General features: G+C 42.0%; 1 protein-coding gene across 1 annotated transcript in view; it reads right to left on the minus strand.

Moving 5' to 3' along the window:
* The window catches only part of SMG6 (SMG6 nonsense mediated mRNA decay factor), a 444,365-nt gene that overhangs the window by 369,392 nt on the left and 59,211 nt on the right, over positions 1-15,762 (minus strand). Inside the window, exon 9 of the mRNA XM_068270085.1 lies at positions 3,349-3,410. Coding sequence (XP_068126186.1) covers positions 3,349-3,410 — 62 coding nt within the window. The remainder of the gene's footprint in view (positions 1-3,348; positions 3,411-15,762) is intronic.

Genomic DNA, 15,762 nt, shown 5'->3' on the forward strand with positions numbered 1-15,762 from the left:
GATGGCGTAGCAATGTAACAAACGCAGGATTTCTTTAACCCTTTAGCAGCCAATTAAGAGGCTTGCAAGTGCTCCAGGCCAATTTATGTTAGCACATTTTAATATTTCTTTTTTTGTTACATTTGCTTGCTAAAGTGAACCAGAATAAAGCACCCTCATGTAGTTTACCATATATATCAATGGGAACAGTGTAGAAAACACCTACCTTGCTCTCGGTTTCATTCTTCACTGTTCAGCTTGCTGCTTATCAGCCCTGATAAAATCCCCGACTGAGCATATAGTCTGGCTTTGCTCAGGAATTATTATTATTATTTAGTATTTATACAGCGCCGACATATTACGCAGCGCTGTACAGTGTATGTGTATATATATATATATATATATATATATATATATATATATATATATATATATATATATATATATATATATATATATATATATATATATATATATATATATATATATATATATATATATAGCTTGTCACTAACTGTCCCTCAAAGGAGCTCACAATCTAATCCCTACCATTGCCATATGTCTATATTACGAAGTGTAAGTACTGTAGTCTAGGACCAATTTTAGAGGGAGCCAATTAACTTATCTGTATGTTTTTGGAATGTGGGAGGAAACCGGAGTGCCCGGAGTAAACCCACGCAGACACGGAGAGAACATACACACTCTATGCAGATAGTGCCCTGGCTGGGATTCGAACCAGGGACCCAGCGCTGCAAGGCGAGAGAGCTAACCACTACGGCACCGTGCTGCTTATTATATATTATATAATTATATAGCGGAGTCTGTCTCCTCTGATGTGTTTTCAAGCCCAAGCCTGCCCCCTTCTGGCTCTGCTCAGGAATCATTATAGCTGAGTCATTATAGCAAAGCCAGACTGTATGCTCAGTCAGGGATTTTATCAGAGCTGAAAAGAAGCAAGCTGAACAGTGAAGAATGAAACAGAGCAGGGTAGGGGTTTTCTCTAATGTTCCCACTGATATATATGGTAAAATACATGAGGGTGTTTTGTCTCTGGTTCACTTAAAGAGAATCTGTACTCTAATATTCTTACAATAAAAAGCATACCATTCTATTCATTATTTTCTCCTGTGCCCCTCTGTGCTGTTTCTGCCACTCTCTGCTGCAATCCTGGCTTGTAATTAACAGTTTTAGGCAGTGTTTACAAACAAACTAACCAGCTTCTAATAGGCTCAGCTAAGCATAGTGTATGAGTCATTCAGAGTATGCAGGGGGCCTGCAGAGGGTGTGTATCGCTTCTACCAATCACAAGCAGCCCTGCACATTCCACACAATCAAGCTTTAGCCCGACAAACAGGACAGAGGAAAGATACATTGATTTATTACAGAGACAGTGCAGTTAGGAAAGACTGCAGTAAGCCAGAGCAGATTAGAACAGGCATAGGAATTTATAGGATAGAAGAACTAAGGCTGAAAAAATTGTTACAGAGTCTCTTTAAATAGTACTGATGTAACATTTATTTATGGTCACTAGGGGGCAGTGAGACAATAGAGGACTTTGGTTTTCAGAGAGAGAGAGAGAGAGAGAGAGAGAGAGAGAGAGAGAGAGAGAGAGAGAGAGAGAGAGAGAGAGAGAGAGAGAGAGAGAGAGAGAGAGAGAGAGAGAGATAGATCACAGCATTCCAATAATTTACAGCACAACAAGTTCTGACGACTGAGGTCAAAAGCAGTGCACTTCGTTCAATCGAGATAACGCTATTGAAGCTGCTAGTGTTGAACTTCAGTCCTTGAAAGCCATTTACATGCCAGTATTTAGGATGGACTGAGAAATAAAGAAATGTGTTCTACTTGATGAACCACACACTTCCTGAATCAGTCCCATGAATGAATTTTTTTGCTATACCAAAAATGTGTGAGGACCTCGGCCTTTGAGAACTGGAGATCAATATCCCTGCAATAAACAGTTTTCTATAGAGGAAAAAAGAAGTCAGTGGCCAGAAGTATGAGCAAGTGTAATCTCCAATCACTTTAGGTGCTTGCTAACTGAACTACCCTAAAAAGCCATCCTGTATAATAATTTCCCTTTCCCGGTGTCCTCCTGTGTCTCGCTTGTGCCTGGAGTGCATGCGTGGCATGCAGGCAGACTTTGGGCAGCGGTCGTGGACAGGCATGTGCGTCCCTGTGTGCGCAGGGTCGTGGACGTGAGCAGGTCGTGGTAGTGCATGTGTTGCGCAGGGGAGGTTGCCGTTGCTGCGAGAGGCGTACCTTGAGTTTTCAGCACCCGGGTACAAAGATGGTTTTTGCGCCCCCCCCCCTCTGGACAAAATGGGTGTAGCCACACACCAGAATCTGGTTGTGGTCATGGGTGGAGTCAAATGTTATTTAGATAGCCAGATGTGCCACCCGCTTCATCCATCTAAATAGCCAGATGTGCCCCCCTTTAGATAGCCTTTTTCTGCTGCGGTTAATGCTTCTGCACTCCTCTGGATAAGGAGGGAGAGAAGCAAGAAGCAGGGGCACTCCGGGTAGCCAGCGAGACACCTGCACATGGGGGTGCAATGGCCATACTGAGCGCCCTCACAATGCTGTGCTCAGGGACATATGTTCCCCCTTGCCCACCCATAGCTACTCCTCTGCGGCCTCTGCGGCCGTGTGTGAGGCACGCACCCATTGGCCTAACAACCATTATATAAAATGGGCTGGCCTTTATTTACAAGTATAATGTGACCTCTGAGCTTAGTAAGCCTGCTCCACTGCATCGTAGATCTATAGTCTACAGGTAAAGCAGACAAGATGAGATGAAAACATGGAACTCTTGGGTAGATTGATTAGCTTACGCTTACCTCCAATTAGCTAGGATAGTGGTATTAGAGTATGGAAGCTTACTGAGGCGCCCCAGGCTGGCTGATGATCACTTCTGCAGCTCAAGTGCTTTGAGTCCAATTGGAGGAAAGCGCAATACATATATTGCAGGATCAGGGGTATTAAAGGTTATATTATAATAATCCCTGGTACAATATATACATGCCACCATACAAACCTTGCAACCTCATGGCATAAGGGCATGAAGTTTCTTATAAAGAACGTTGACCATTTCATCTTAGGGACTGCCCTAAAACCATGTGCTACACATTACATCTTTCTGGTCATGGAAATACTCATGTCATTTTAATAGGGGTGGGGATATGGAGAACCACAATGCAGGATCTCCAGGCCGGGCTGAGAACATCATTCAGCGGGGATGTCGAGGGAGCAGTGAGGGCGCTTCACCCATTGCGCCCTCAGCCATAAACACAGCTTGGCTGAAAAGAAGTTCACATTCCAGAGAGATGCATAATGTCGGAAAATAAGAGACAGATCCAGCACACTTACCCAATCCTGGTGAAGAGCTTCCCCTGGGCATGCAGGAAGCTGAGCAGGAAGCGTTTGTTCAGCTGCATGGGAAAGAAAAAAAAAATGAGAAAAGAGAAACAATAAAACCTTCTACATTCTGGGAAAGGAGTGGAGTCCCGGGTGCTGAAATAACCTGGCCTGGGGATGTGGGGGCGAATGGCTGGAGATGGGAAATGAATGACATTCCCTAAATCTCACACACATGCTGGGATGGGCACATGCCATTCTAAGGAGCAGAGTACAAGCTGAACTTGACACGGGCCCTCTGCTGGGCGTTTTGTGAATGGAAAGTCTGTGGCCGGTCATTCATAAAGTGCTGTACCTGCCTGAATGAAACAGAACACAATCTGGATTTATAATAAGGCAGAACTGCTGCCTGCTCTGTTCAGAAAACAAAGCCAAGCTTAAACACACATTAAACATAACATGTGCAGAGGTGTTCTCTTCCAGCATGCGAAACAAGCCAAATAGTAATGAAAACCGCTAGCTAAGCATCTCAAATTTAATCAGATTCTCTAAACTGAAAGGAAAAAGCAACTTGCTCAGTTTCTTCTATGAGTCCTGCTACTTAACAGAAGGATTAGAAACTACAATATGAACAACTGCAAATTTTCATTAAGCGAGTATAAAAGAAATTAAAGAAAAATTCCATTTTGCCAAAATACTGTAAAATAAAATAAAAATCAGAAGGATTTTTTGTTAGTAAGCATTTTTTCTGTAGTAGTTATTTTGTTCAGGAATGAATGGTCTTATATTACGTTGCATAAATAGAAATGGTCAGAATATTATTTAATGAATAACACGCCTTTACGGAGCAGCAATCACAGGGCTCGGTTGAGGGCCCATTTCCACTCATCCGTTATTCTGTGCGACAGCTTTTCTGCAGGAGTTGTCTGGCAGTGCTGTCAATTGTTTTTCTGCAAGTGAAAAACACATTCAAGTATGAACTAGCCCATTGATTAACATTGGTTGCAGTTTACCTGTGCAGAAAATGCAGAGAAAAACTGACGGGTGGAGACAGGCCCTAATTGTCAATTTTTACCATCAACAAATCGTTGTACGAGATTAATGAGCAGAACAAAGGAAGGCAGCGCTAGTTCTGCATAAAGGGAGGGGAACATCCCTTACACATGCAGCTATAAGTCACAGGGTTTGTGCAGCAGTTTTTCAATCCCTATAAGAAGCCTTTACTCCAGCGTTTGCACTGGTACAAGTGGGCAACAAAAAAACAAAACAATAATAATAATCAAAAGCAATTGAGAGGACACTGTAAGAGGTCGCAATGAACATCGGGGAGGGAGGCTGAACTAGAGTGGCCTCAACCTTGTTTGTAGATTTTTATGGAGCCCATAATAATAATAATAATAATAATAATAATAATAATAATAATAAGAGATTATGGCCCTTAATTCACTTTTCCTACTAAGTTTTCTCCTAAAAGATATATTTTCCATTTTCTGATTAAAATAACTTTTTAGCACTCTGCAATTAAAACAAAGTACCAAAAGTAGGATAAAAGTAGGTGATAAAGTACTGTCAAAATATTGTCTTGCTTGCTGGTGGCTTAAGTTAGACCTGAACTCTTGCACAGGACAGAAGGAGAACATAGAGAAATGCACCCTGATTGTATTGAGAGTGTTTAGCTTGTTTAATTCCCCCTCATGGGTGTCTAGTCACAAGTTGTAATCTGATCTCTCCCGTGTCATCTGACTGCCATGGCAGATAAGCAGATAAACTCATTGGAAAGCACAGGATGTTAATAGGTCTGCTTCTATGAAAGCAGGAAGTAGAAACACTGGAGATTTATTTAGGATTTGTATCAGCTGTAATAAAGAAAATGTTTTTCTTTAACCACTTTGCATCCAGACCTTGTTTCCTCCTTATAGACCAGAGCAGTTTGACGTTTTTGCGCGTATGTTAAAAAGGGGCGCTGGGAAAAAAGGGCGCGGGGTTTTAAACGATAAGCATGGATAACGTTTAAAAATGTATTGTACTGTATTTCGTTTAAAATTAATGTTTTATAAAGTTATAAATCATTAAATAATGTGCATTAAATCGGCAATTGTAAAAACGTTAATCTTTCGTTTAAATAGTGAAACGTATAATAACGTTTAAAAAAAAAATTACTAAGTAACCCTCCCTGTACCTACCCCTAACCCCTAGACCCCCCCTGTTGATGCCTAAACCTAAGACCCCCCCTGTTGGTGCCTAAGTAACCCTCCCTGTACCTACCCCTAACCCCTAGACCCCCCTGTTAGTGCCTAAACCTAAGACCCCCCTGTTGGTGCCTAAACCTAAGACCCCCCTGTTGGTGCCTAAACCTAAGACCCCCCTGTTGGTGCCTAAACCTAAGACCCCCTGTTGGTGCCTAAACCTAAGACCCCCTGTTGGTGCCTAAACCTAAGACCCCCCTGTTGGTGCCTAAACCTAAGACCCCCCTGTTGGTGCCTAAACCTAAGACCCCCCTGTTGGTGCCTAAACCTAAGACCCCCCTGTTGGTGCCTAAACCTAAGACCCCCCTGTTGGTGCCTAAACCTAAGACCCCCCTGTTGGTGCCTAAACCTAAGACCCTCCTGTTGGTGCCTAAACCTAAGACCCCCTGTTGGTGCCTAAACCTAAGACCCCCCTGTTGGTGCCTAAACCTAAGACCCCCTGTTGGTGCCTAAACCTAAGACCCCCTGTTGGTGCCTAAACCTAAGACCCCCTGTTGGTGCCTAAACCTAAGACCCCCTGTTGGTGCCTAAACCTAAGACCCCCCTGTTGGTGCCTAAACCTAAGACCCCCCTGTTGGTGCCTAAACCTAAGACCCCCCTGTTGGTGCCTAAACCTAAGACCCCCCCTGTGATAAGCATTAATAACGTTTCAAAAACATATTGTGCGGTTTTTTCGTTTAAAAATAATGTAAAAAAAAATATTGTACTGTTTTTCGTTTAAAAATAATATTAAAAAATGTATAAATCATTAAATAATGTGTAATCATGAGAAGCAGTAATAAAACATTAAGTCTCCGGGCGCCGCTTTTAAAACGTTATTTTTCTCCGGCGCCCTTTTTTCCTATCGGGCGCCCATTAAACGATATTTATTATGGGAGTGAATGGCGGCGCCCGATTTGTCCACTAGCCTCCTGCGCCCTTTTTTACTGTTCCCCGTTTTTGCTATGTCCCTATTTAATCAGCAATAACTTTATCCATGCTTATGACACTTAAATGAAATATATATCCTGTTTTTTTTAGATAACCTAGGCTTTTATTGTATGGCATTTTTCCCTTGAGCAAATTTGTTTTCTATGAATTTTAAATGGGAAAAACAGCAATAAAAATATATTAAAAAAGCATTATTGCTCAGTTTTACGAATTCCAGTTTGAAAGGAACAAACTGTAGCAGAATTTTTTTGTAATAATTATGGTAATTTAATTGTTTTTAAACAAAATAGAAAGGAGAAAAAAACCACATGAAGATCATAAAAGGTGTTAAATAACCTTGCTAAGGGCTGGCTCACACTGCAAGAGCTTTTTTTTTAGCGCAAGTGATTTGAGAAGCTCTTGCTAACACAAAGCTATAGGTGATTTTATAAAATCGCATTGCTAAATTGAGAACACACATAACTACTTAATCGACACCTGCAGGCTTATTTTTCTTCTTGGGTCAGTGGAAATGTACACCGTCGTGGCAAATAAAGAAACGCATGCTCGGAATATGTTGGCGCTTTATAAATCGATAATAATAATAATAATAATAATAATAATAATAATAATAATAATAATAAAGGACAACCACAGACATTTTTGGACTGTCAACATGTATATATTAATTTCAACAACACACCATAGAAAATGTAAGAATTCTAACAAATGTCATGCCATATTTTTATTTTTAAGTCCACACTGACTCTGCATTAAAAAAAAAAAAAAAAAAAAAAAAAAAAAAGGCCTTGGGGGATACTCACCTCTGGGGGTGGGGGGATCCTATCGAGGCTTCCCCTGTCCTCCTCCGTCCAACAGCAGTCTCGCTCTGGCCCACAGAATGCACAGCCGACAATTTGTCAGACTGCAATATTTACCTTTCCCTGTTCCAGCGGGGGTGCTGTTGAAGCTCTCCGCTTGGAAACAGGCGGAAATAGCCAATCTCAGTTGGGTCCGCTCTACGGCACAGGAGACTTGCGCCTGCAGCAGTAGAGTGGACCTGTCTAGGATCGGCTATTTCCGAGCCGCTTCATGACCTAGAGGTAGCTCTGACCACTTCTCATGTCAATGTTAAAGTCTTACAATATAAAAAAAAGATACACAAAGTAGACAGACATAGAACATGTCCACAAGAATACCTTTGCTGTTTGGAAAGAACAGCTGAGAATCACAGCAAGCCTAAAGTCTGCTCATTAACCACCAAAGAAAGACCAGGACTTTATGAAACAAAGTGTGCTTTGGTAGAGGAGGCTAAGATGGTTACTTGGCCACAGTTCTGTAAGACATTTGGCAAAACAGCATTTAACCACAGGACACCAACTGCATATCATGGCGGTGGAGATGGTGTGGTTTTGGACTCCTTTGCTGCATCAAGGACTGGGCAGCTAACCATCACAGAATTAACTACAAATTATTAGTCTTACAAGAGGGGACTTGAGAACCATGTGTGTCAGAAGAATGACATCCAGCCATAAGTAGACACAACAACTTGGCAATTACCTTTACAGATTATTCAATGAGGAATTGCTGAGGGAGGGAAAAAAAATGTAGCATTCTAGAATGGTCCATCAAAAGCCTTGATTTAAATCCCACTGAAATGCTGTAAGAAGATTTTCAAAAGGCCGTGTATGAATGAGTTTATTGCATAGCTAAAGGTATTCTGTAGAAGTGGAAGAATCTCCCAGATTATGTCTGAGGATAGTAAACAGTAAAAAAAAAAAAATTATATCTGCCTAAGCTTGTTTCTGCCAAAAGGTAATAACATCCGAACGTATACTTACATTGTCAAAAGTAGAAATTTGCAGCTCTGTTGATTAATTGCAAATTCAGTTTTGCATTTATTTTAATTTAATTACGCAACCCCCGTATTAATACACTGTCTAAAAGATAAAGATAGATCCCTATTACGCAATATATTCTTTATATGTTGTGGAAGCATATTCATCGTATAAAAGCAATACTAAGTATACACTTGTTTAGAATTCAGAGGAAAAACATATAGGAGAAGTGAAAGAATGAGCTGAGGGCTATAAACAGAAATCAGATTTGCCAATGCCATGACGCAGGCTCTGGGTACCTAAAAGTAGCCAGCTACTTCCCAGCCACGCTTGCGCTCTGACACCTGCACAATCCTACATGCAAGGCGAAGGCACCAAATAAGGGAAGGATTGCGCACAGCGGCCCCAGGAAGAAATTGTGTCTTAAGATGAGATTTCAATACTTGAGTTTTGGACGTAAATTTCTGGATCTGCTCTTTCTCAAACCTGAGTCTGTTCTAAGCCTCCAGCACGAAGACTGAAAGGAAGCAAAGCAGCTGAGATGTGAGAATCCCTGGGAATACAGGATACATCCAGCAGAGAGATAGATAGGCTGTGGACATCCACAGGGGAAGGAGGTGTGAACCTAAACTTAGGATACTCTTAATTGCCTTCTTTAAAAAGAGCACATGTAGTGCAGTGCAGCTAAAATATATAACATACCGTAATAAATATATAAACTATAAAGGACTACTGTGACGGAATCATTTTAAGAGACTGGAGAACTAAATAATGTAAGCGACGCCATGGCCATACAAGCATTCATTTTTCTATTTGATTTCTGACTAAATCTGTAACTGATTGGATTGGCCAGTTATCTATTGTTCAAACATATGCTGGGGCAAAAAACTATATGAAGAAGTAAGGCAGATGCGGTTGGGGATAGCGTGTTAAATCAGTGCTCACTAGCTTTCTACTGGTGGAAAACACAAAAAAAAAACGGAATTCCCTATGTAGGGTAGGACTCAATCGCTATCCGATCGAATGACAATTAAAAAGGAATCAATTGGCTTGACATACTGGCTCATAATTGATCTGTTTTTGGTTAACTTAAGGCAGCAGGTAGTTGTAGCAAGTCATGGGTTAGGGCTGGAGCACACCAGAAGAGCTTTTCTGATGCTTTGTGAGTTTAAATGCTCCTGCTAATGTTAGCCTATGTGTGTGCAAACTGGAGGGATGAGATTTAGTAAAAATCCGTCATAGCATTGCATTAGCAACAGCTTTTAACATCTTTAGCATTTAAAAAGCTCTTGTGGTGTGTACCAGCTCTTAGGCTGTGTTTCCACTTGAGATAAGACTAGACTTTGTTTTTGTCTTTTCTCCAATCATTGCAAAACGGACAGTGCATAGCTTCTATTTTATACATAGTTCCTATTTTATACATAGGAGTTCAGACTGGTCAGTCCACAATGGACCCATGAGATACGTTGCAGTAAGTGAGCCACACTTCTGTACAGTCCACGATAATCCCAGGCAGACGGATGTGTTCCCCCATATAGCCTTTAGGGGTAACGCATCTGTTAAGGCTACAGTTGGACCACAGCGAACACTACACTGTCTGCTCCCGCTGGCCGCATGTGGTCCAGCTACAAGTGGGAACACAGCCTAAGATAAAATTATAGCTCCAAGGAAGCAGCACTCAATGAGAAAAAAAAAAAAAAAAAGTGGATGAATGCTTGTTTGTTATATTATTTATCCTTTGACCTCCTCCTGCACTAACAATATCTGCCCCATTTTTGCTTAACTCCACCCCTTTTGCATATAGTCAATGTAAAGTTGTGAAGATGTGAAACATTGAGGTGTCAATTTTCTTCAAAAGAGGTGAGACTCTTCCACTAATTGATTGCTGCATATTATTATTCTGACCTTTAATTTCATGCTAGTAGTCAAACTGAGGGGCTACCCTCCCCTTTTAAAGTATATTTGTACAGCGTAATGCGATGCACACTTTAAAGGGCAAAAGCATTTCCTAACCATATAAAGACTGTAGATATATGTGTGCCTGGCCATCCCAAAACACTAATGTTACTGTTAAAGTTAATGATGCATAAAATATTTAACAAACAAGGAAGAGAACTATGCAGCAAGTTCTATAAACCATCGACTAACACATAATTAAGAGCTTGAACAGCTATTAGACAGAATAAAACCAGCTACAAGTGGAGCAATCTGACAACTTGGAATCAAGTGAACACATCGAAGGAGATGACAATGGGCAGAGCTGAGCTATCGCCATTCATTTACATATCAGTGAAAAGAAAATCAGATGAAGAAAACGTGCAGGGGAAATACTGATGTCTGACCAACTGTCACATGATTGGTTGTATCTGACCATTTGTTAAGTGGTGCAATCCAATGGAGCAGGTGTCACATCATGTGACCATCGCACAGGATTCTGGGATGTGACGTCCTTCCTGTAAGCCAGCACTGCCTCCTAGTACCAGTACAGTGTAAAGAAGAGGGCTGTACTAAGTTAAGCATAGCAAGGAAAGCTGTAGGGTTTCTAAAAGACTGAGAATGTACTGCAGCCACAGGGACAGAAACACGTATACAAATAAAGGATTCCTGCAGGAAATCCCATGGTTTAAAAATGCCCAGGTAAAAGAAATCAGTCTACAATAATCTGTCGAGGCATTTAAACACCGATTGGGATGGAGTTAAATCCCTGGTTACAGTTTATCTTTAAAAACAAATTCTTAAACAGTTTCCATTGGCTTCCACTGTACAGGAGACGACACCCTGAACAATGTAAGATGATGTCACACAACATCACCTTTTTACGTGGAACTTAAAAACAGCAAATTGTTTTGTGGAAAAAAAATATATATATCTCGTGACAGATCTAGAATCAGTTAAGTCTAGTTTCTCCATGCTTATGGGTTTAGCAGCTGTGCTATGGTCAGGTCTGAGGCAAATGCTGTAGTTCACACTAAGGTCACTGTGTAGGGGAACAGACATGGCATGGTGGTGGAGGAGGAAGTGGGTATGTTCTGATGAGTCACATCAAGCGGTACACATGGTGGAAGTCACGTCGCAGCTCCTGAGACGCTGAGAAAGTGGTTTTCGTATTGAATCAAGCACATAGCAACATGGCACCCAACTTCCTCCACTGTGCAGTTCCTCTGAAAGCAAACCAATCTACACGTACAGGGTTTCTTGTGGCCTGGCAACCGTCCACAGGCCTGAGGTGCAAAACCAGTAAACAAAATGTGTATGCAAACTGCATTCGTGCAATCTGTCTAATGAGGAAACACGTCAAATGATCAATGGGTAGATAAAGAAGCAAATTAAGAAAAAAAAAAAAAAGCACAGTGGTACCAGAAGTAAAAAAAAAAAAGTAATATAATCTGAAAATATATAGAAATTTTGAGAATTAACAAGACACAAAAAGTTCAAAAGATGAGATGAGTAATAGTTTACAACCTTATGACTCATTAGTACAGTATGGTATTGTGACTGCGATCTACGGGCACTGCTGTCAAAGAGAGAAACAGCGCCATCTAGGGGCCATGCACTGGAAAATCTAATACCCTGAATATAGGTTAGTAGATCAAGACCTTGATATCATTTAAAGCTTATGTGCTCTACAAGCAGTATGCATTCCCCAGGCGGTACTTGCACTTACTAATGCTAGTAAATTGCATCATTGATCAGAACCCCATTTTAAGATATTTTAAGTACACTCAATGTGTACCTGACACCAAATTTGGAGAACAAATTAAATAAATACCTCAGTAGTAGGAAACCTCTGCAAAAAAAAACCCAGATGCCACCCCCTCCAGCCTACTGTTTTAGTTCTGGGACCATCCTCTGAACCTATGCAACAAGGGTTTGTTGAAGAGGTTTGTGTGGTCGTGCTCCCGTCTGTGTATGAGCGCAGCAGCACAGAGCCACTCATGCATAGCTTTTTCCTTCCAGCATGAGTGGCTCCGTGCTACTATGCAGTTGCAGGCCATCAATGTGCCTGCACGACAGCACTAGTTCACAGACAGGGATGCGGCCATGAAGAACATGCCGTCCCAACAACAAGCGGTGGGCTCAACAAGGATTGAAGTAGCCAAAGGCCTCCTTCCACTGAAGTACGTATCTAATTATTTTTTTTTTTTATTTTATTTTTTTTTTAATATCGCAGGTTCTCTTTGAATATAAGATAGATTAAGGCCTCATTTGCAGTGCACATTTTTCTGTTTTTTTTACCCACAAGTGAAAATGCACTGAATCTGACCGAGCCCAAGTAAAACAGAGGGGTAATTCCCATCAGACAATGCATTGTTTTTGTCCATGCACCACACAGGTGGAATCAGGGCGAGTATAGTCGAATATTGAATCAAATGCAGGCGTCAGATTATTGTTGTCTGAACCAGTTATTTGTAAGATCAGGTGACCGTCTAATGTACGCACATGCGTCCTCAGGAATGGATTTTACTTTTGGGGGGGGGGGGGGGATTTTGTCCTTAAATAGAGAGGATTATCAATTTACAGCCCGGTAATAAGAACTCTACTTCTTCAGCCCCACCTCCACCCCACACCAACGCAAACTCTAAGTTGAATTGAAGACCTATTGAAGTGTCCAGCAAGGGTAATAGGCTTCATCAACAAGCTCTTAGAGCTGGGCCTTAAATTCATATCATGGTGTGCTTTGAAACAGACTAGAATAGGAAGAGGGAAAAGCGTAAGACGGAAGAAAGAATCAGTTAGCCAGTGAAAAGAGTGAGCAAAGAGAGAAGAAAGGATAGTAAGAACAGGTGAAGACGAGAGAAGGAAGAAACCAGGGCTGTGGAGTCGGAGTTGGAGTCGAGGAGTCGGGGCAATTTTGGGCACCCGCAGTGGGAGTTGGAGTCGTGGTTTCAGAAATTTAGGAGTCGGAGTTGCATGATTTTTGTACAAAATCCACAGCCCTGTTAAGTATTAGACTAAGGAGTCGGAGTCTGAGCAATTTGGGGTAACCGGAGTAGGAGTTGGAGTCGGAGTCGTGGTTTCAGAAACTGAGAAGTTGGAAGATTTTTGTATCGACTCCACAGCCCTGGAAGAAACGAATACAAAAATAGAGAGTGTAGAGAAACCAAGAGCCCAATATATAGTGTAGTATGTTAAGCATAAATGAAGTAAAGGTTATCGTGAGAAAATTATACTCACAAACGTGGGTTACCACAGAGGCAACCACTGTATAGGCAGGTGAGGAGATTAGACCTGTCCTCACTCAGGGATAAGAAGTCGCTCTCTGTAGATGCGAAAGGGGGTAATCACCCCTCCACCAGGGGTGGACACGGTATAGCAGTAGGAGAACAGAGGCGCCAGCAGGATAAAAGTGGATAAAAACTTTAAAATTTGCTGGGAGGAAGCGGTGGACTTACCTCCATAAAGCAGACACGAAAGACTGTCTGAATAGTAGTCACATTTATTAATTAGTACCCCAAAACAGTGCAACGCGTTTCTCAGGCCCAGCCCGCCTCAGTGAGGCGCTACACTGGCTATTGCTGAAATTCTGTCTTGTCCCCATGTTTATTGCCTGATGAAGCGGGCTGGGCCTGCGAAACGCGTTGCACTGTTTTGGGGTACTAATTAATAAATGTGACTGCTATTCAGACAGTCTTTCGTGTCTGCTTTATTGCTTTATGGAGTAAGTCCACCGCTTCCTCCCAGCAAATTTTAAAGTTTTTATCCACTTTTATCCTGCTGGCGCCTCTGTTCTCCTACTGCAAAAACAAAAATAGGAATACCATGCTTACAACCTACCACCCTCAGCCTCAGAAAGGGCAAACAACTGATTATGTTTGTAAGTAACTTTGTTTCAGTTTTTTGTTGTATCCCAGATATTTTTTTTCTCTTTTCCCATCCGGCAATAGCAGGACCAGTATAGCTAATTGCTATATCTAAGAGTTCGGAGCATCTTTTTTTTGCCATTCCTTAGCATTTGGCACCATTTCAGTTTTCCCATTTTTCATTGATTACTTTTTATCTGCCAGGTTACAAATATAGGAGGTGATCCTGATCTATGGTTCGATGTTCACTAATCGAAACACCTAGGAACATAGTCTTTTTTTTTTTTTTTTTTCTTTTATACAAAGCCCTAACGGGCAGCCTCCCATCTTTTTACAGAATGGTACATCCCCTTTGAAAGAGAGTGGACCATACTTCTGTACAAGCATTTGAGGACTCCTAACTCTGAAAAAAAAAGAGTGCTACAGACTGTGGCTTCTACTTTGCTTCTGGATGGTCAGAGCTCCCTCCACCAATGCTAGGTGTGCATTTGCTGCAGGCCACCTCATCTATGGGGGGGGGGGGGGGAGCTCTGACTCAGAAGCAGTACAGAAGAAGGCAGGGGCCATATTGTTACAACCCACAGGGGAATTTGGAGAGGAGGCTTGTCTTCACATGGCTCTGAGATGTAGACAAGAGGTAATCATGTATTCTGATTAGGAGGTTAGATGCAGTAAGGTGTGGCAATCTCTAAGGATTATAACAGGAAGAGTTTATTTTCTGAGTCCAGACAGATGCTGATCTGTCACAAGCTGCCTTGTACAATTAGCAGTTTACAACACAACGTTCAGCAAGCAGCAGCATTACCCTCACATAATAACCTGCTGCATGGAGACCACAGCTGGGATACAATCATGTTGTCACTGAGATTTTCAATCAAAAGTTTTTTAATAGATCGCTACAATATTTATTGTGTAAAGTGTTTAAAAGGGAGCCGAAGATGGGCTTTAAAAGACAAAATATACATACCTGGGGCTTCCTCCCACCCCCTGCAGCATGATTGCTCCCATGCCGTCCTCTTCCGACTCCCCGCTCGTCTGCAATTAGCCCCTGAAAGTCCTCCGGTCCAGGCCCAACTGTGCATGCATGGCCTGGCCACACGCACCCGCCGCATTCACGTCGCCTGGAGCGTTTTGCACCTGCGCAGAATGCTCACGGCTATGGGAGCAAGACGGTGGAGCGTGCTTGGCTGAACTGCGCCAACTGGCCCGGACAGGAGGATTTTGTGGGGCCTGTTGCGGGCGAAGAAGGCGGCGACTGAGGACGATGAAGGAGCGATCAGGCCGGAGGGGGCTGGAGGAAGCCCCAGGTATGTACACATTTCTAAAGGGGCCCCATTTCAGGTACACTTTAAAATGAAGCTCAAAGGAGAGCTAAGGGCTGGTACACACCATTCAATTTTCCCATCAGATCGACAGGAAATTTCCAGACGTTTGATAAATTCCAGCATGTCCTGTCTGCTTGCGATTGAAAATGGAATCAGCCTTGAGATCAGCACTGCACAATATCGATCCCTTTATCAGTCAGAAGCAGATTGGACATGCTGGAAATGATCGAACAATATAAAATTTACATGGTGTGCACTAGGCAAGAGATCTGAGTTTCTAGGTGGGGGAATCACTACATAACAGGAA

This window comes from Hyperolius riggenbachi, chromosome 2 (genome assembly GCF_040937935.1).
Source record: "Hyperolius riggenbachi isolate aHypRig1 chromosome 2, aHypRig1.pri, whole genome shotgun sequence".
Taxonomy (NCBI): domain Eukaryota; kingdom Metazoa; phylum Chordata; class Amphibia; order Anura; family Hyperoliidae; genus Hyperolius; species Hyperolius riggenbachi.